We start from the raw sequence: 21545 nt of genomic DNA, 5'->3' as shown, positions 1-21545 counted from the left end.
CGGAAGGCGGTTCAATGGGAAACAAAGCGACATCCTTCGTCGAAGAGAGAAGTTGTATTCGTAGTAGTTCTGCAGTTGAAGACCTTAGTTAGTGATTCAATGACACAACTTTACTTAAACTAGATTTGATTTGGCAGGAATTATAATTCATCACATTAGAAGAAACGATCGACGTACTTTTGTTACGCTCAGGTTTCGTCTCCATACGACATCGCGTCGCTTTACGTAAAGCAGGCGCTCCGGTTTCCTGGCGGAGAAGATGGCGGCTCCTGGACCCGGGGAGTATTTTAGCGTCGGGAGCCATGTCGCATGCGTCACATGCTTGGGCCAACGTCTGCAAGGAGAAGTTGTCGCGTTTGACTACCAGTCCAAGATGTTAACTCTGAGTATCCTTTTGTTTGTTTCGAGCTGCGGATGGAGGGGTTGCTGGCCTGCCTGGCTGCAAGGGCCTGTAGGGTAACCGAAATGTGGCAAATAGTGATCCGCGCAGGCGTAATTGGTGCTAGCAGAAGCACACACGTTTGCCCGTTTTATATATTTTCTTGTTTCGGATAGCACCTCATCTATCTTCTGTCTGTATAAGCCTTTAGTTGGGGTTGCCTGGTAATTTCTTGGCCTCTCGTTAGCCGCTCTAGCAGCGCATGTGTTTTGAATCCACTCATTGTATTGCCAGCCCTCAACATGGATCACTATCTGGCAACGAATCCTCGTAAGGCATCATGGCTGTGTGCTCTCAGCAGGCACAACCGTTGCTAGTTAGCGAGCTAACTGATACTGGGAGAGTCTCGCGTGTTGATGGTCCACATATTGACCTCACATGGTTGGTGGTGCCATCAGCCGGAGATGCTCACGATTATTTGTACAAGTTAGAGATTAAGTGGTTTCCGAGTCCACGCTACACAATCAGGGTGGTTTTAGCATGTTAGCATGCTAGATTTCGGTCAACCCCACACTGCAGCTACTGGCTAGCTCAATTAACGGGTTTGGCGTTCTCAAGCTTATCAGCTGGGCTGTAAATATTGTGTGATTGTGCCACAGTTCATTTTAACATGAGTCATTTGGGTGGGAGTAATAACTTACTTACTAACACTAGTTTGCTGGTGAACATGTCTACACCCATCAGTGTGAGTGAGTGAGCGAATGTGCATCTTATCATGTTCCTTTATCTCTGATCATAGAGTTAATTGCACAGACTCGTGAGGTTATCGTGTAGTTGTCGTCATTGTGGCCAAACTTTGAGGTGATTAAATCAAATGAAGAGTGGGGAGCGCTTAGAGCTGATAGTCATGGTCTTTCTAAGTGTTAGTTTAACACTAAAAACACTTTGTGACGTTGTCTGAGCTGTAGAAACGCCTGGACACCTACTTTCAGCTCTACAATGTGTGATAATGACGTTATAAACGTGTAAGTGTGCTCAATAGCCATACAGGCATTGTATGTATTGTATGACTAATCGAGGTAATATGTTCACATGCTAAGTTTGAATGCAAGGCCTGTGTAAAATCGGATGACTTTTCTTATGTATTTATCGACTTTCAGACAGTCGTTTCCAATGTATTTATTGCAAGAATTCGGTTTATTCATCAACAGAAGTCATAACTTAAGTTTTATTTTTATTTTTTATGGATCAGTTTGCCAAAAAACATATACCGCTCAGTTAGATCTAATGTTCATAAATGGTGTGCCTTGGGATTTAGTGGGATCCATCTATTATTTAAGCAGCTGCACTAGAACTTAATGAGTTGAATTTATATTTGCTAAATTAGCGAACTTCTAAGGTCCCAAAAGATGGTGAGGAAAACAGGACAGTGGATCACTGTATTTTGTGAACCAGAGAGTGGGCAATCCCCTGCCTATACAAAAGAGACTATCTGTGAATGACAGTATTATCTTTCAAGACAAGTTGACTAATCTTAACATTATTCCAAGACGGGATACTTAAACCCACACTCGATTTGAATTAGAGGCAGACAGTTTGTTGGAATATCTGTGGAGGGAAACTATATGGGAGTAGAACTTACTGCAAAGTGCAAAAGGGCTATTTTGCTACAGGCGTGCTATCATAAGTGTATAGTCAAAAGAAGAATTGATTGCATGGAGGATGTTCTATGCAGATGTGAATTCATGTGTGCCATGAAATGTTGGTTTGCTCTTAGGTGCACAAAACATTTGAAAACTGCTGCTGTGATATAGAACCCAGAGCGAAACAAAAATCTGACTAGTTCTTATGTTACGCTTGAGTTCCCAAGTCAGCAGTTTACTGTTTAAGTAAAATTTCCCGAGAGTTGTTATAACTAGTTACTGTACAGTGAGAGGAAACTTTATGTGTTATGACTTAAATAAATAACAAACAGGCAGTGTTAAAGCCCAAACAATGTGTGTATTTCCGGTCAGTCATAGAGCGAGCCAGCCCTGTATTAAGTAGCAATAATAATAACACTTTAGTAATGTAGCTCTTTTTGAGACTTTGTTACAATAAGCTTCACAATCAGTAATCAGCAAGAGAAGGTAAAATGGTAACAGCAGCAAGTAAACACTGAAAAACTTGGATAAACTTGATATGACGGGTAATAAATAAATCAATGCAGTAATAATAAATTAAAGTGGAGTGGTGATAAAGCAATTTCACTCGCTAAAAGCCGTTATGGTAAGTTGTAGATACTGGGTTTGCTGACCTCGTTATGGGTGCTTCGTGACTGTGGATCAGTACATGTTTTTTTTTTTTTGCAGTTTTTCCTCTCATAACACATTTTAGCCGTCTCCATTCATTCTTTCATTCATTCATAGATGCTACAGGTGGCAGCAATGCTTTCGGTAGTCCCATGCTGTAACTGGCACTACCTTTCACTGTCAGTGTTTGTCAGCCAGTGTTCTCTGAATAATGAGCTTCTCTGTGCAGAAAACCAATGTCCCAAGTTCTTCAAGGGGACAGATAATAGTCATTTTTGTTCTGTCATTCACTGTCACAAAGTTGTTTGCCTTGACCTAAGTGCCTTCAAAGAATGTGCTTCCTCCAGTGGTAAGCCAAACCTCAACGACGTCATCCTGATCAACTTAGCCTATGTTTCTGATGTGGACATTATAAATGACCGCACTGAGACTCCACCCCCTCTAGCATCACTGAATGTTAGCAAGGTAAGTCCAATAATTTATTTTCTTTTTATACCATTTATTGGTTTTTATGCCTCGGGTTACATCAAGTGTGGTGGGTGTCAGGCGCTGTTGGTGAATGGGCCAGGATATCTCCTAACTTTACAATGAGGATTGCCTGAATGCTCCAAAAATACTTGGCCCTCAGTGAAATACTGTATTCTTTTGGCCAAAATGCATTTGCCGTTTCGGCTGCGTTTTGAAGAGGCTGTGAAATGGGGCTGGCATCGTCAGTAGGTCTAGAAATAGACTTCTGAGGATTGAGACCCTGATTTGGAAAATTGGAACACAGCAGAAATAAAAGTCAGTGTTTATAGATTATTTCCCTCCCCCCACTTAAATAAAGTAAGCCCAAACTGAGGCCGTGAATAAATGGAGACATGTCGAGGGTGTTTAAATGCTGAGATATAAACACTGCCTCTGTAATCCTATGCGGGAAAGTGAAATGTACTTTTATATAAACCAAGTTCACTGCTGGAGTGCTGAACCTAAAATCACAATTGGAACCTGAAATTTAGTTTTTGCAGTTAAAAGAATAAGCTGTTCTTGTTTCAGACCAAATATTTGATGTGCCTAAAGAAAAAAAATTAAATAAAAAAATGCTGTGTGTTCTGTTTTAATCTTTACAGCTTGCCAATCGAGCACGGACAGAAAAAGAGGACAAGCTGTCCCAAGCCTATGCAATCAGTGCTGGGGTTTCTGTGGAGGGCCAACAGCTATTCCAGACTATTCACAAAACGTAAGAACTTTATGCTACTGTTCATTCACTTCACAGGTCAGATGGGGGTAAATGTTCACCTGATCGGGTCAAATTTCTCACTGCATACTATATGTATCATTGACCACTAATTTGTGAGTATTTTATGCCACTAGTGGCTTAAATCACTTAAAGATCTTCATCATTCAATCAAAATCAATGGAAGGACACTCACTGACCATCTTGAATCCTACAAAGAGATTATAACAACAAAGACTTTTAATGTCATGTCAAAAAGGGAAGTAAAATATTCAAAAGAAAACCCAACAGTTCAGCAGAATCATGCTGCTTATTTAGAAAACAGAAAGCAATGACATCATTTTTTTCCTTTTAAAAAAGCTGACTTTGAAAGTTTGAAATGTGAACTAATATAATTTTTTCTCTAGCCATGTTAAAAATGAAAAATTCACAGTGTACACATCTGTACATTGTGCAGATGTGTACACAACAGTGAAAACAAACCAGTGAACTTGCTGTTTGAAGAATTAGATTGAATTTTAAATACATAGATTTTTTTTTTCTCCCATTGCCAAAACTTTCAGGGATTTTCTTGATAGTTTAATAACCTCACAGTTGCATCAGAGTGAAGCTCTTGCCAGCATTCAGATACAGTTATGACCGTATTTATTTGGACAGAATGGACAATGACAACTTTAATTTTAGCTACACTGAAACCTGCTTCAAGTTACATTTATACAACTGGTGTATAACTCTTGGCTTTCCCAAAAAGTTGATCCTGTTCATCTGGACTGGTTTTCAGCGGGAGAAACGTTTCATCACTCATCCAAGTGACTTCTTCAGTCTTAGCTGACTGCAGGTCTCCCCAACTTTATAAACAGTACATTTGCACAGTGACTGAAATACTAATGATCAAGGAACTGACCTCACAGCCCATTGTTCCTTCAGTGGGCTAGTTTCAGTCCTTCAGTTTCAGTCTGATCACAGTTTTTTATAAATTAAGCAGGTAAAAAGTCTGGTGATCATCGTGGCTTTAGAGTTTGGAAGCTGTTTCTGTGAATCTACGACATGTGATGAAAGGAGCTGTCAATGCAGGCCAGAACGACGTGTCTGAGAGATCATAGACTCTAGATTACAGTGCAGCAACTACTCCTGGCCATCATGCAGTGTTGGATGAAGTAACAGCAATGACTAGTTGTCTGTGGGCTCTTCACTTGTCTGAGTCCATAACGGTGTTTAATGCCCTGCTTTAGGCTGCAGAGTCAAATCTCGATCTTTGTAATTGTAATGAGGACAGATGGATGCTTTGCTGGGCTTGGCAATTTAAAAAAAAAAAAAAAAGAAGAAGAAGCCTGGAACAGTGGTAGGTGATGACAGGATCCTTTCTATAGTCAATAAGAAACACCCCCATCATATGTCCATCATAGAGAGAATACTCTGTGACAAGCTGCAAAATGGCGATCGTTGATCAGTCACAAGGTCAGGTTAGTGGGAAGAAGGAACAAAAAAAAGGGGGGGAAAGCCAGACCTGTTTAGGAACAGCAATATTTGGACAGTCAAATGCAGCTAGGTTGACTGGAAAGAGCTTTACAATGCAAATTGAAACTTACTGAGAATGCACTACAAAAACAAAGCGAAAGTTGTTGGAAGGCAGAGATGTTGAATTTCAACAATAACCTGATCTTAACCCACTCGAGCAAGAATTTCCTTCAGTTGTATGATAAAGGAAAAGGAATGCAAAGTATTAAACCCAGTCATTGATGTCTGAGATTTAGGAGTAAATCGGTTTCAATTTACTATAATCTGTAAATTGAAACCGAAATGTATTTTCATCTTGTTCCCTTTGAGCTGATTCATGAAGATGAATGCGCCTCTTGATAATTTAACTTTTACACTTTGTGACATGAAGGAATCAGGCTGAAGTTTCAGATATCTGATCCAGCCATGTTTTAGCCCTGAATCAGACTGTAATTGGATACCTGTCTGAGCCTTTTCCGTCTTCTTTAGTCAAAGGTCATATTTTGAATAAAATCTTTTTTGCAGCTCACATAGTTTTTGATTTAAAATGTTTTCAAAAACACAGGAGACCAGATGCCCCACAGAATTGTTCACTCAGAAACGTGAAACCTGTCCATTGTTGGCTCTGGTTTCACTTTCAGGTCGTTAACTCTCCGTATGACAAATGTGCTGCTTGTTTAACCTGCTTAAACTGGTTACCTTAGAAACAGAGCTATAGATGTCATAAACACTAGTATGAAATTTGCAGAAAGAAAACAAAAAAGCATTTTCAGCTGTGGCTAAAAGGTCGTTTTCTTTTCTTTACAGCATCAAAGACTGTAAATGGCAGGAGAAGAACATTATTGTGATGGACGACGTCATAATCTCACCGCCTTACCAGGTTGAGAACTGCAAAGGCAAAGAGGGAAGCGCTTTAAGTCATGTACGCAAAATAGTAAGTACTACTACACTTTCTATTTTCACATGTGTAACTGTTTATTACATGATGACTTTGTCTTCAGCTTTTGCTTTTACTTGATTTGGGGGGGTTAGAGATGAGTGGCATTTTCAGACTTGATTTTTTTTTCCTCTTTTTTGTGTGTGAGCATGTGCTCATCTCCACATGCTTGCAAGTTTGGATTAATCTAATAAATCCGCAAATCCCTCGACCTCTGTTACTTCACCTTTGTCCGTGATGAGTGCCCCATATGCTTCATTTTTAACAACAGTTTTTTGAAGTTGTATGCAAATATGATCGCTGTGCTCTGTGTTGAATGTTCTGTTCTTGGTAGCATGCGTCACTAATTCCCTGAAGGCATATAATCGTTCTTATTGAATGAGTTCAGTTCCACTCTTAGCCTCTTCCTCGCTGACGATTTGATCGCTTTTCTAGGAAAATTCAAGCCTGTAAATCTGTGCTGTCTTGTTTTGGGCACAGACAGAAAACGGTGTAAATGGAAAGTGCAAATGTTCCCCCGATTAGACACTTTCCCCCCCACCCAACGCAGTGTAAGACTTCCACATTCAAGTGTATACAGTAGGTGTGTGTCTGTCACATAAAGCTGCTCAATCGTTACAAACTATTATCAGGATTATTTAGCACAGTCATTCGTAAACTTAAGAGTCTCATCTCGAAGGGGGATGACCAGTGAATAAGCTGCAGGTCAACTGCTGGAGGGAGGTGGGTGCAGACAGGGATGGGGACCTTGGAGCACCTGCATGGCAGCAACAGGGTGAGCGATGGAGAGCTTAAGCTGACTGCCAGCTGTTAGGCACCACAGAAAGCGAACTGTTGTGAGACACCCTGAGCAATCAAGAGAACCACTAATAGCACTTTACACAGGTTCATATATGGAGACTTTGTGAGTTTGACTTTCGGTAAAAAAAAAAGTTAAAGGGGGGGGGGGTGTGTATCTCTGGCTTTCGGTCCTCTGTGCAGAAATCACGTGTATTTTTATGCCATGGAGCTGAGAGCAGCTTCTTAAATATGCCAGTCATTGGTGTTGCATTCGGTGGCCTCAGGCCTCATTCTCTAGTTTTTATACACCCATTCCCATCACACTCCAGAACTTGACAGACACTTTGTTGATGGGTACCAGATGGTCATGGCTAAACACGATTTGAATTGAGCAAGACCACATTCATTTAGCTATTAACTTTAGCTATGGTCCCAGTGAGGGGAACTTAAAGATAAGCATGTGTTTGGGGGGCCGTAACAGTAATTCGTCATAAGACTTGCTTTTTATATTTGGAAAATGTTTGAGCTTCTCGGAGCCGGTGACTTGTTTTGTTTCATGTCAGTTGTGACTCAATTTTGTTGTTATTCCTATCTTTGGTTTTTCCAGGCTGAAACAAGTTCAGATTTGTCTCGTTTCTGTCAATTTGGTGTCTCTATGTTCTATCTGTAAACCATAGCTGGTTCAAGTCTCACCATAGGAATTTTATCTATTAATAATGTTTTCTTTATTGTTTTTGCTTTACCCTCACAGGTTGAGAAACATTTTAGAGACGTGGAAAGTCAGAAGTCCATGCAACGTTCACAAGCACAGCAAACACAGAAGGACTCCACTTTATCTTCTTGAGTTGGCGGTGCGGGTCGGCCGGAGAAGGCGACGCGGGTGGTTTTGTTCCCACTGCCAGACAAAGTCGGCATTCCTTCTCCACAGTCGGAGACCACCAGGAGGAGCGTTGAGGGCCCTGGATCCCGAAGATCAAAATACCATTAAATGAAAAAGACAAAAAAAGAAAGAGGAAAGATTAAATCTTAAATTAGACTTTATAAAGAATAATTTAAACATGAACCATAAACCAACCATAGTTTCCTTAACTAACTTGTCTCATTCTGCCCCCACTCCTCCCCTCTTGTCCTTGAAGCCTTTTCTTTTTCCCGCCCTCCTTCCTTTGCCTTCAGTTCCATTTCAAAAAAGAGAAAACTAGAGCAGTCAGAAAGGCTTGTTAGCTTTATTTTCTGTCATTGTTTCCTTTCTTTTCTTTTTTTTTCTTTTTTTTTTTTTTTTTTGCTGTATCCATGTTCTACTGTCTGTATTTTCTGTATTTTAAACAAAATGTGACTTGAAATGCCACACTTTAAAGGACATTTTCTAAAATAAAAGTAACAAAAATTCTGACTGTAATACCATAATTTTCAACGACTTTTTTGAGAGCAACTTGTTTTTGTTTTATGTTTTTTTTTTTTTTTTTTTTTTTTTTAATTGCCAGAGTGCTGTCTTTTTCTTGTCATAACCCTGATTTTATATGACATCCTCGGAATACATTTGGCTGCATTCCTGAGGAACCACTTCACTTGTGTCACGTGAACTCAGACTGACCATCAGCTGTCCTCAGTAAGGACGTTTTAATCAGATACGGGTTACACTCGGGTTTCACTTTCTGTCCTGTTTGGTAGCGTTGTAATCTGTGTAATTACAGGAAACTGACGCCATGTCTCTTTCAAATTAATTATTTAAATGTTTTAAGCCTCTGGGTTACTCTAAAGCTGGTTGATGACATTTGCCTCCATCCTGTGGGCAGCAACGAACTTCTCAGTAAATCAGTGTGAATTTTTAAATGAGTACCACTAATGGAGCTGCAGTTATGTGGAAAAAATGTTCTTTTTTTCCTTTTTCTGGGTGGAGGTATGGCTACATTTCAGGTAGGCTGATGGTTGTTGTTCAGTGATATCTTGTGGTTGTCTTAATGAATTATTTCAACTCCAAAATGTCAGAAAAGTGTGAAAAATGCTCCCAAAGGTGAAGTCGATTTTATTTTTTTTATAGAAAGGTGTATTTTTTAAAAAATAACATTATACGTAATAGTCAATTTTTAATTTCTTTGGGGCAGTCTTTAAATATTGAATTGTTTTTGCTGACTGATCCTCGGTGCTTCCAATATAATGGTCCTGATGCTGAATGCTGTACTGAAGATTTACTTTTAAAGAGGCTTTTCCATTACATTACTACCAGTGCTACCTTTACCATAATAGAGATTATAAAAACTCATACAATCTTATGTAACATGTTGCTGAAATCACAGGGATGTGGGAGTTCTATGATGAAAAAGAGCTTAATATATCCATATAGAAGAGCAGATGTAAATCCTTCCTTTAGGAAAGGATCCAAAATGGACCAAGTTTCCTGCCCTGATGTGGTGGTTATGTGATCATCTGTTTAAGCCATTAATCCCTCTCTAATCGGGAACCGTTCGATGTTTGCTCATGGAGAATTTGTTGAAATGACAGCGTTATCGTGCCCTTGCAACAAATTCTCTGGGTTTCTACATGTATTTCTCGGGGGGACTACAAGAGGGTAACCATGCCTTTCAGCAGGAGTGAGGTCACTCAGATTCCAGCAAGATGCCTGGCTTTGGCTGCACTATGCTGGCCACGATGTTCCTGCTCCCTCTCCTCCTGAATGCCGTGCTGGGCTTTAAACTGTGCCCCAGCCCCTGCTTGTGCTATGAATCTTCAGACCTGGTGGACTGCAGGTCTCGTGGGTTGACCCGGGTCCCATCCAGCATCTCCCACGGCACCTGGCTGCTGGATCTAAGTGCGAACAAGGTGACAGAGGTGCACACCAGGTCTTTCATAGGACTGTGGTCACTCAAGATCCTCCTCATGTCCAACAACAGCATCCATATTCTGCACCCACAGGTACGTCAGTAAGAGCTGGTTATTGTGTGTTTTCTGTGTTTGATATTTTAGTGCAGCTGTAGAAGTCTTTAGATTCTTACATCAAAGAAATAACCACACTTAAAAAGGAGTACTGCAATTTTCTAATTAATATTTTAACATGAACTGGTTATTGAAGTTCTCTTTCAAAGTCAGTATTTAGTGTCAGTTTGTAGTCTTAGTTGAGGTCTTAGGGGGTTATTATAAATTTAGATTGTGGGTGGATTTTGTCAGAGGCATATTTAAGAGGTTTAGAACTGATATTACAATGCGGACGGCACACAGTCATGCAGATGTCCTGAGCTCGATAAACAAATGCAGACATTTTTCCAGGACAACCAGCAAAGCAAATTTAACCAAACTGACAAAAGCTCTATATTTTATTTCTGCGAACTAAAATCCATCCTTTCAATCCTGAATGGTTTATCTAGTTCAGGGTTGCACAGGGCAGCTGGAGCTTATCTGAGTTATCACGTATTAAACCCGATGAGATGAGAGGCAGAGTATATCCTGGCCAAGTCTACGCTACCACAAGGAAATGAAGAAAAAAAAACCCGTTCACTCACATTAACATACAGCCAAGTTAGAATCAGCAAGTAACCTAACAAATGTGTTATCTACAAGAAACTTGCTTAGATTTTCAGTGGGGCATTAGTATATGCAGTACTGTGCAAAATTCACGAGCTGAAATTCGTTTCTTAATATGTTGCTAGGAAGATGGGAAACGAGTGCACTTTATTCGAGTGTGCACACATACATGGAAATGCAGTAAATAAGGTAAACAGAGTTTGTACAATTCTAACAAACTTGAGAAAGTCAAGATTTGGTAGGACCAGCTTTTAATCTTCTGCACCACCTAAACTTTCTCTATGCTTGCACTGGCAGTGTGTTTGGGATCAATGTCATGCTAAAAATTTAAGACACTTCCTAGATTATATTGCACAGTATGATGGTATTTTACTTTTCATCTCTAACCTCCACTGGCTACAATGCAAACCAGGAAAGAGCCTTCGCTGTGTTTTACAAATGGATGTAGACAGCCTTATTCTTTTCAGGGTCGCGGGGGGGCGCTGGAGCCTATCCCGGCTGTCATAGGGCGAGAGGCGCGGTACACCCTGGACAGGTCGCCAGTCTGTCGCAGACAACCATTCGCACTCACATTCACTCCCGCATTCACACCTACGGGCAATTTAGATGTTTTTCAATTAACCTATCCCCACAAAGTGCATGTCTTTGGCTTGTGGGAGGAAGCCGAAATACCCGGGGAGAACCCACGCAAACTCCACACAGAAAGACTCCCTTAACTGCTGTGAGGCAACAGTGCTAACCACCGTGCCGCCACCTCCATACATATTGATGACAATTTAAACCAAAAAAATTAAAACTTGGATTTGTCAGTCCGTAAGAGCTGTTGTCCTTGATTTTCAGTCCAGCTCTTGTGTGTTTTGGCATACCTCAACCTTTCCTCCATTTCCCTTCCTTAAGAATGGCTTCTTGACGTCCAATCTTCCACTGAGATCATTTTTAATGAGGCTGAAGGAACTGATGAATCACCAATTTCCTGTGCCAGGTCATTGCTGGACTTTTTTACTGGTTGTTTTTTTTTTTAAAGGAGATGACTGTCACACCATCTACTTATTCTTTTTGCCTCCACTTGTCCATTTTCCTCATTTTGCACACCATGCCAAGTTTTAAAGAACTAATTGGTCTTTGGAAATCACCATGTTGGTGCAAAATACAATTTCATGTCTTTCAAACTGTGTAAATTTTAACATTTTTCATAGTCTCAACAAAAGAAAGGGGAGCAAATGTGTTTTTGTCACCAGGCTGCAAATACCAAAGTGCCAAAAGATATTGTTTAAAAAATGGTTCTTTGCTAAATTGTCGATGTGTAGACACAACACTCTTTCAACTTGAACTCCCTTGATGCATTTTTTTTAATGTTTAATAATTAATAAGTCAGTGTTAAGTGTCTTAACAAACAAACATACTTCCAAAAATGATAAAAGGACACGGATGCGTGAAAAAGCAGCCAATGCCCAAAGATAACCTTGACTTTAGCACATCCATCCATTTTTGCTGCTCATCTGGTTTCGGGGGCAGCAGTCTAAGCAGAGAAACTCAGACTTCCCTTACCTCACTTACCGCCTCCAGCTCTTCTGGTAGGACAACAAGACGTTCCCAAGCTAGCCAAGAGACAGCAAGTCCCAGCAAGACTAGGACTTGCTGGGACTCTCTCCAGCAAGTCCTAGTCTGCCCCAAGGCCTCCTCCCAGTAGGACGTTCCCAGAATACCTCACCTAGGAGGTGTCCAAGAGGCATCCTAGTCAGACCACCTCATCTGGCTATTTTCGATGTGGAGGAAAAGCAGCTCTGCTACGAAGCCCTCTCAAATAACAGAGCTCCTCACCCTATATCTAAGGGAGAGCCCAGCTACTCTTTGGAGGAAGCTCATTTCTGCCGCTTGTATCCAAAACCAGAGCTCACGACCATAGGTGAGGGTTGACCAGTAAGTCAACAGCTTCACTACTATATAATATTTAACTCTTCCCCCCCCTCATAAAGACAACATTTGACCTCTCGTGTTCCCTTCATGACGAGTTTTGATACATCAGTTCATATCAGTAAAGATGTGGTTTGATGACCTCACTAACTTTTCATATCCACACCCGGTTATTTTCTTATACAAGGATGCATGAAATATAAAACAAACCACCAGTTCAGAAACATGGGTTAACTCTAGAAGATTATTTAAAGGGAAGAGTTAAAATTTCTATTTCTCCAATCAATTCAAAAATAAAATATTTCAATTAAACAGAGACAAAAAAAAAAAGTCTGCACAGCTTTGTTTGGGATTTTAGCTTGGCGGAAAAAAACCCTTAAATTTCCCTCTGGAACCGGTTTCCTGAGATGAGATGCAATATATATTTAAAAGTTGCTGTGAAAACACACCCGATAACTGACCACGTTTTAAGTTAAACCACAATTCAAACTCAGCTGATTTGAGTAACGTGTTGTTTCTAATTTCTTTTTCCATTTTAGTCTCTGTCATCCCTGCAGTTTCTGGAGAAGTTGGATTTGAGTTTTAACCGGCTGCGGTGGCTCCCTCAGGACTTCTCTCAGGGCCTATACTCCCTCCAGGAGCTCCGGCTGAGCAACAACCTGCTGCAGCACTTAGACTCCAAATCACTGGAAGACTGTGGCAGCTTGAGGAAACTGGACCTCAGTTACAACCACATCCGAGGACTGGACATCAAGGCTTTGAGCAGCCTGTCTCGACTGAGCTTCCTCAACATGGAGGGAAACAGGCTGAATGTTCTTAAAGATGGCCAGCTGAACAGGCAGCAAACCTTGGAGGTCCTGCTGCTCAACTACAACAACATCTCAAAGATTGAGGCCGAATCTCTGGCTCCCTTGCGAAGGCTCTCTCTGCTAGGTCTCAAGGGAAACCAGCTAGAGCACATAAGGTTCAAGACCTTCCTGAAGCTCCAGACAACCAGCACCTACCTTCAGATGTCCCTCAACCCCTGGATCTGTGACTGCGAGCTGCAGCGCATCTTCGGCAAGATCAACCATGTGCGACATCTGCACGTAGAGGACTACAAGGACATCATCTGTCACGCTCCCGCTCAGCTAGCTGGAAGTCTCCTGGCTTCGATGGACAGCCAGCTGTGTATAGCTGAGACTGCCTCAGTGCTTGTCATCACCATCACCGTGATGCTCGCTGTGATTGGTGCTCTGGTAAAAGCGGAGCGCAACCGTAAGAACAAACAAGCCTCAAGTGAAGCAGAGTCCCAGGGACAAGAAAAGTGATACTTTTTACTCATTTACAGGAACTCTAGGACTAATATGTGACCTGATTCTGGATGCTGAGCAGCAGACAAGTACAAATTATCACATTCTATTCTGTTTCAATGCTCTTTAAAGCTTTTTATACTTATGAAGCAGGCACTGTAGGAAAAAGGAGAGAAATCAAAGTGGAAATGGCTCATGTAGTAGCATAGTAAACAATCCAAATTTACCCATATGTTCTGGGTAACATGAACATTAAGTGTCATCTTGTATACTTGCCTAAAGAACTTTTTAATGAGACGCAAACTTTGTCTTAATCTACAGATTACAGCAAAAGAGCGCGAGTAGGGCCTAGAGAAAAGCCTGAGCACTATTCCGGTGCGTGTAGGACTCATTCAACATCAGGCTACCTCCGAACATTTTTGAAATTCCCTTTACTGGTCTTACGACACAGCCACATCTCAACCCCTTTGAAAACTGGTTGGTCTCCAGTACCTGATCTATCCTTTTTGTCATTGACCTTTTTTAAATGAGCTAAAACATGTAACATGTTCCATATGGGATGTGACACTATGGTCATATTACACTGGTTTTATTGTTGATGGAATATGAAATATTGTATGAAGAAATCTTTATTTTAGCAATGGTGGCCAAACCTATTGCAAAAGTTCATAGCAAACCACAAAACAAAACAGACTGACCAGTCTGGCAGGTTGGAAGTGATTCAGTGAGATTAGTAAAAACATAAAACCAACATATGACTAAAAAAAATTATTGAAGTCATTAATGGAATAAATGGAAGCTCAAAGGTGAATCTTCTTTAGCTAAGTATAAAAACACATTCAGGTGTTTTCTTTGTGTTGAACTACATGTTGGTTTAGACACTGACACAAGCCACACATTAAATATAAATCCTCCAAAAAGGCTTTATGCATATTTAATCACTCATCCTGGTAATTATGCCTCCTAAACACACTGCACAGTCTTGGACATGAAGGATCTGTTACATTCAGCCTTTCTTCCTTGTTAACTGAATGTTGAGCCAAATTGGGCACATCATAGAAAACAAACTGCAACTTTCAGTAAAATGAAGTGACTTGAATACCCATGTAACGAAACAGTTATTTCATATAAAATGTAAGCAGTTAAAAAGTATTACAGCTGTAGACATATAAAAGACGGACTGGGTCTAAAAAGTGAAGCCAATTGAGTTTGTAAATTTCGGAAGGAGAATAATGAGTACACTTATTTGTTAAGGCTTATGATTGACAACCCATTAAACAATGAGAGTGCTGTTTCATAGTCAGACCTGCTGCTTCTAATAACACAATGGTGAAGGTAAAAACGCGTATCTGGAAGCTTTAAAGCCAGCGGGAGACATCACATTGCCAAGCCCACCTTTTACACCATCTATGATGTCAGACAGGACTACCCATTGAAAGACTGCTTTAAACATGGTGTTTATTCCCAATAGGCCAGCATAGTCATTCCACTTCAAAAGCAATATCACATAAGACGTGCAACAAATTAAAGGAAAAACCTGAACCTTTGACCCTTCCCCTACAGTGAGGGGTGGGAGTTAATTAAACTTTTTATAGGAGTTCTAAATTGGCTGCAGGTGTGAGTGGCATACCCCGCCCCTCGCTCTCACCCAAAGTCAGCTATGACAGGATCCAGTTCCAACCTCTGGTTGGTGGTTAAGAAAGACAGCTGTATGTATGTACGTACAGGAGAGCTGATGTTTTAAGTTGGCGCTCTGCAAAAACCAAATCACAAAATTAGTGAATAATCTCTTAGGTTAAAGCTGTTTATTACAGAGACAGCTGGACTGAAGCTGTTCTGGCTCAGCATATTGCTAAGCACAGATTGGCAATTAATCAAATTATACTTTCAGTTATCATTTTGGCCTTTTCTCGGATTGGTCTCACTGCTGTGTGGTATTTTGCACAGTACTGCTGGTTGTGGAAGAATTTATCTAAAATGATGCTTTTGTTGACAACTAAGATAAGAACCACCTAGGATAATGCATCTCAACTTTTCTTCAGGTCAAGAAGGACTTTGGAATTAAGTCAAATTTAAATTCTGTTACAAACATGGCTTCTAACAATTACAAAAACAAGGTAATGGACATAAAACTATTTGTTTGTGTTGTTCCTTTGCAGCCGTGCACTTTCATCCCTCTCTAAAACCCCAATCAAGCTGTTGCTTCATGATGGCTTTTTCCTTTAATTTGTCACCCAGCAATTTTTCCCTTTTTTAAAATCACGTATTTAAACCATCCACTGTAAATAGTGATTGAAATCATTAAGACCTCTTTTAAAAGTTCCCAGTAGGCTTGTAGTAATAACACTCCCTGTCAAGCTTCAGAGCATATCAGAAACAAAAATGTAAACATAAATCCAAATAAATTATTAACATTTAAAAAGCAAGGTTGTGTTTTTTCTTTTTCCTTGCAAAAGCAAAGTTACAAACTGGATAATCGATGCAGCTTACATCCAACCGTCTCAGCAGTGACTGTTTTTAATCCTGAGGCGTCATCGAGTGACGGCAGCTTTGAGTACAGAGTTGGGCCACGATGAAAAGGCCAACGACATCTTCCTCTGGTGCACACACCTTGGTCTGTAAAAGCTGTCTGAGTGTGTGACTGTTCAGCCATCAGTGGCTAGGATCAGTACAGCGGCGAAGATGCCCACATTATGACCTATCAGCTTCATCTGGTTCCAGAACTCCACCTTCCGAGTGTGGTGCCAGTAACCAATGTTACCATCGATGAGCAAGATAATAAGAGGAAGGATGGTGGCCAGGATCTGAGCGGCCAGGCGGATGTAGCAGCCGGAGAGGAAGGCCAGAGCCAGGATGCCAAACACCACCTCCAGCAGCATCAGAGTGACCTCTCCCCCAACGATGTGGTTCAGATAGACCTGCCTGTCCTCTTTGCTGTGCTGGAGGGAGTAAACCTAGTGGGGAGAAAATAGCACTGCAGTATTTGAACTAAAAACAAGGTCTGATCAATAAAATGTTACTCAGAAATTTATGGAATATTATTATTATTTCATATAAATGATTATCTGGTTTGTAGAAATTAATTACAAGTAGCTAATTTCATGTTATTTGATCACAAAGAATTCTGGTCAGACTCTGAATCTAATTTAATAAAACAGATCAATTCAAAAATGACCAGTACGCACAGTTTTGTATAAGCAGGACTAAAAAGATATACACTTAGTTTATAAAGACACTAGGGAAAATAAGGAACATCTTATATTTAAAACCTATTTAGTTCACAATGGCATTGAGTGAAAATAACAAAACCTCACACTTAACAATCTAGGTCTGGGTCGTTGTGGCAGCTGTCTAAGCCAAGATTCCCACACTTGCTTCTCCCAGCCAACTCCTTCAGCTCTCCTGGGAGGACACCAAGATTTCCCTAACAAGCTAAGAGACATTATCTCTCCAGTGTGTCTTAGGTCTGCCCTGGGGTCTCCTCCTAGTAGGACATGCCCAAAACACCTCACCTAGAAGATATCCTAGTCAAAAACCTGAACGACATCAACTCATCGCCTTAGAGACACTGATGTCTCCTCGTAGTGTCTCATGAACAAGTCAAGACACCTTTCAGAAAGAGCTCATTTCCACTGCTTGTATCCACAATCTTATTTCTTTAGTCACTACCCACAGCTCATGAACAGGTAAGGTAAGGAAAGGAAAGTAGATTGCTAAATAAACTGCTTTGCTTTCACACTCAGCCTCTCCCTCACTGAACACACTCCATGTGTCAATCTCCTGCTACACTCTCCCATACTTGTGAGCAAGACCTGGAGATTCCTAATCTCCCCAAAGTGGACTATAGCCCAACTAGCTCTAAAATCTATAGAAGTGAAATGTGTCTTACCATGCAAATGAGATAGACTCCCAGAAAAACTTGTCCAGTAGACTGCAGGGATCTGCTGCGAGGTTTCTGTCTGTATACTTCCCCTGCGCCGCTGGCCAGAATCAGAAAGCCTCCAATAATGGCCAGCGCTCTGGAGTACATTCGCACCTGTAGTGAAAAAGATTCAAGCTGTCACAATCTGAGGCAAGTTCCTACCACAGTTGCTCTGATAAAGCAATCTACTCTGACTTGTAGTGGTGGCCCAGATCCAATTTCACCGCCATGTGTGACACAGATCCACTTTTGATTAATAGCTCAAAGACTGATCCGGGCCATTGTTTGATTTAGTAGAAGTTTAACCTCCATCAGTGGTCAAAAAATGAAATTTATTACATTCAATGAGTATCAGACATAAACAAATATGTGCTCAAAAGTATTAGAGTTCATGTGTAGTGCAAAAAGACAACCCAAAAATAAACATCTCGAAGAACATATTACTGCATGTTCACACCATGCATGTTATATATTATCACTTCAGACTGGTGTCAGATATTACATTAAATAAAATCTGGCAGGCAATGGTGACGCAGAAGATCTGCTATGGCAAATACTATAGGGAGCAGCCAAAAGATTATTCAGAGGGTCCTCATAGGTTTTATTCATAGACAGGATTCTTCAGAAAGTGGGAGAACCAGCAGAATCCCGTCTCCAGTCTCTCCACAGAAAGAGACAATGATACAGTCATAACAAAAAAGAAAAATTTGGGTTTTCAAGTATTCTCTATCACAGACTAATTTATTCCTTTTCAAACCAAACTGTTCCATTTCACCAATCTTCTGAACTATTTTTATCCACTCAGTGTTTGTTAGAGATTGCTTATTTAAACACTTATTAGTTATTGCTGTTCTACTTTTAGTTAACAATATAAATATAACAAAAAGCTGTCTTTTTTTCTTTTTAGCTCAGGAAGCATATTCACTAAATAACACTAAAATCAAAGTTAATCTGTTTAGCTGACAATTTAACTTATATCTGTGAACAGAACTGACTTTTCTATCAAAGGACGTCACTCACCTTAAGCCATTCCCCATAATACACCTGCTCTCCAACGTATGATGCGTAAGTACTGATGGCAAGCTGTACGGCAGCAGCCAAAGCAAACCACCGTCTCTTCACCCCAAATGACATGAAGCTGGCACAGATCACCGCAGCGCCCATGTCCACATACAGGTACGGTATGTGGATATCTGGCTTCCTGTAGATTGTTGGGAATTAAAAGCGTGTCAGTGGGTCAGTTTTACCCCGCCTCAGAATAAAATTTTGTGTTACGTTATAGATTTACACTTATATTTATACATTTTCCGTGAAGCAGCTGTAATTACAGGATGGTTCAAAGGGGTGTGGTTGTCCACCATAGACTGAAAAATACACACCCAGTATCAACACTGAAACGACGACCAAGAAAGAAAATTACAGCCTACCCTATCTAAAATTACAGACGAGGCCAAATATAACACGGCTTCTTAATTTAAACCACTTCTTCAGCCCATCAACTTTCGGCATGGGAGTAATTTCTGCAATTCAACTCACATTAGCTAGCAAGCACATTCCCACATTTAAGATAAAAGAAAAAAGGTTGCTTCGTGTAACTTTATCCTTTAAACTCAACCTTTTCAGCCATAACAATTTTCAGCTAATACTTCTCCAATAACATGTTTTAATATTTAGACTATTTTTTCCCTCAAAGTTTGACTCGATCTTAAAGTAGCAGGTTGTTAGCGCGTCAGCTAACTTGAGCTAGCTCTCTCGTTCTTTCTTTATTTACCTTTTCGAGTCCGCTCGTTCAGCAAAGAGCATCAGCATGCTGAAGCAGTTCCAAAATCCAAACCGGGTCAAAATAAACGCCCCCACTTGGCTTAGAAACCTCAACATCTGCTTCCTACTGGGACCCGCCATCGTTGCTGCTGCACATCTAATCGCCAGCGATACAGTATTGGATACATCATTAACTTCCGGGTAACAATATGTTCACGTGTCGAACTAAAAGCATATTTTTCAGCTATTATTTTGAAAATATTTTTTTCCTGTCTTCCTATTGGCTGATGTGACAAACAGGTGGGTTGGGCCACCGGTGTGGCCCAATCACTGCACTGCCGGGACAAAAGCTATTCGACAGCTCCATCTGCAGGAAATGATTCGTAATTACAGAAAGGTTTAGAGGTCATGAGAGGAAATGATAGTTGACCTCCATTGCTCTAAATAGAAAAGGCTTGGATATCTTTCTCCAATTAAAAAAGATCGTCTTTTAATATTGATTCATTTTTAGTGAATTCATTAAGGCATTCATTAATTTTTCTTCAATAAAACAAGAAAGATTAGGCGACTTAACGTCAAGTCATCTAGTATCCCTTAACAATAACTATGCAAAAATATTTGTAAATATTTTCTTTTCTTTTCTTTTTATTGAAAACTGAATTTGTATACACCCCCAAAAAGCTTGTATTTAATAGATTAATGCTGTTGCTTAAAAGCATTAAGTTTTATGTTGTATAGTTGTATAGTTTACACATATTAACTTTTTATATTCAAAATATAAAAGCAAATATTTAGTGCGAGTCTTACTAAAATATTTATTTATATATAATACAGTAAATATTCTATATAACCTCTTTGGCTCTGATAAAAGCCTCAGTAATTTATATTGTCAATTTATCAGGCCCTGTTGCATCTTAAAGACTTCATAGTATCATATTATCCTAATAAAGCATTTGCTCTAATACTCTAATACTGCTCTAATACTGTAGGGTCAGTAGCTTACAATATAAAGTGCCAGGAGGTAACTGCTGTTGTAAATTGTGCTACATAAATAAACTGAATTGAATATTTTTTGTTTTTACTCTTGATTGTTTATTGTACTAAGGTAGCCAAAATCAAAAATTAAAATATCTTTAAACTTGATTCTGGTTTCATTCAATTACAATTTTTTTTTTAAACTTGATACTTAATTTCCAACTTATAATTCATGTATTTTTTGTGTAACTGTGGAATATAAATTGGCAGTTTGTTAAAACTCTTCCAATCCCATATAAATGCTATGAACACACCAGTGACGGTCCTGCTCATTAACAAGTGTTCATAACAAAAGAAATATTCAAAAAACAATAAAATAAATTGTCAAAGCCACCAGTGACAATAACAAATACCTGTAAATGACATTTAGCACAGCTGTTTTGCAGTAAAAATGAACTCAAGGTGGGGAAAAAGCCTCTTCACAATGAAAAGGAGTGTTTCTGCTCTGCTGCTAATCCACAGTGAGGTTAATCTTGAGTAAATGAGACTAACCCAGATTCTGATAATGGCTTAGTGTGAGTCCTACTGAAGGTTTAGTGGAGGCCAATTAGCTTTCCATGTCTGTCAGATGTCAGTTGGAGGTGATGGGAACAAAGCGGTGAAAATGTTAATGCTTCCAGATTGAGTGACGGCAGCTAAATGCTATCACTTTAAATGAAATGAATGGCTTTCAGTTAATGTTCAATGTGTTGTTTTAATAAATTAATAAAGTACTGCCAATACAAAGCTGAAAATAAACCCACATTTGAACAAAAATGCTTTACTCACCAAAACATATTCTACAGAAACAGCAAGATCAGAAACCCTTCCTTATTGTTTTATGATGATCAGCAATCTCACCCACCTTTGTATTTATTTTCACTTCTGTAACTTATTTCCAAAGTAAAACTATTGTCAGTACTTTAACTGAATTAACACTAATGATAACAGAAATATGCAAATATCCACACATTCTTCACTGAAGCAATGCAGATAAGTGAACAAAAAACATATTACTTTTTTCTT

General features: G+C 39.8%; 3 protein-coding genes across 3 annotated transcripts; 2 read left to right on the top strand and 1 right to left on the bottom strand.

Moving 5' to 3' along the window:
* Positions 1 to 51: 51 nt before the first annotated feature.
* On the top strand, positions 52 to 8518 carry lsm12b (LSM12 homolog b). The gene is made up of 5 exons (XM_085416919.1): positions 52 to 386; positions 3002 to 3135; positions 3780 to 3889; positions 6191 to 6317; positions 7852 to 8518. Exons 1-5 carry the CDS (start codon positions 260 to 262, stop codon positions 7942 to 7944), a joined length of 591 nt encoding a protein of 196 aa, XP_085273045.1. The 5' UTR covers positions 52 to 259; the 3' UTR covers positions 7945 to 8518.
* A 1195-nt stretch (positions 8519 to 9713) lies between these two features.
* On the top strand, positions 9714 to 14343 carry LOC146663942 (uncharacterized). The gene is made up of 2 exons (XM_085416920.1): positions 9714 to 10010; positions 13070 to 14343. Exons 1-2 carry the CDS (start codon positions 9714 to 9716, stop codon positions 13838 to 13840), a joined length of 1068 nt encoding a protein of 355 aa, XP_085273046.1. The 3' UTR covers positions 13841 to 14343.
* Positions 14344 to 14534: 191 nt separating this feature from the next.
* tmem101 (transmembrane protein 101) lies at positions 14535 to 19693 on the bottom strand. Its single transcript, XM_085416918.1, has 4 exons — positions 19516 to 19693; positions 18765 to 18945; positions 17712 to 17858; positions 14535 to 16776 (listed from the first exon to the last, which is right to left on the bottom strand). Exons 1-4 carry the CDS (start codon positions 19644 to 19646, stop codon positions 16468 to 16470), a joined length of 768 nt encoding a protein of 255 aa, XP_085273044.1. The 5' UTR covers positions 19647 to 19693; the 3' UTR covers positions 14535 to 16467.
* Positions 19694 to 21545: the final 1852 nt, after the last annotated feature.

This window comes from Rhamphochromis longiceps, linkage group LG8, assembly GCF_057381845.1.
Source record: "Rhamphochromis longiceps isolate RC_006_pf linkage group LG8, R_longiceps_female_GT1.1, whole genome shotgun sequence".
NCBI classification, from domain to species: domain Eukaryota; kingdom Metazoa; phylum Chordata; class Actinopteri; order Cichliformes; family Cichlidae; genus Rhamphochromis; species Rhamphochromis longiceps.
Note: the sequence above shows the minus strand (reverse complement) of the source record. Positions and strands in the feature narration are given on the sequence as shown.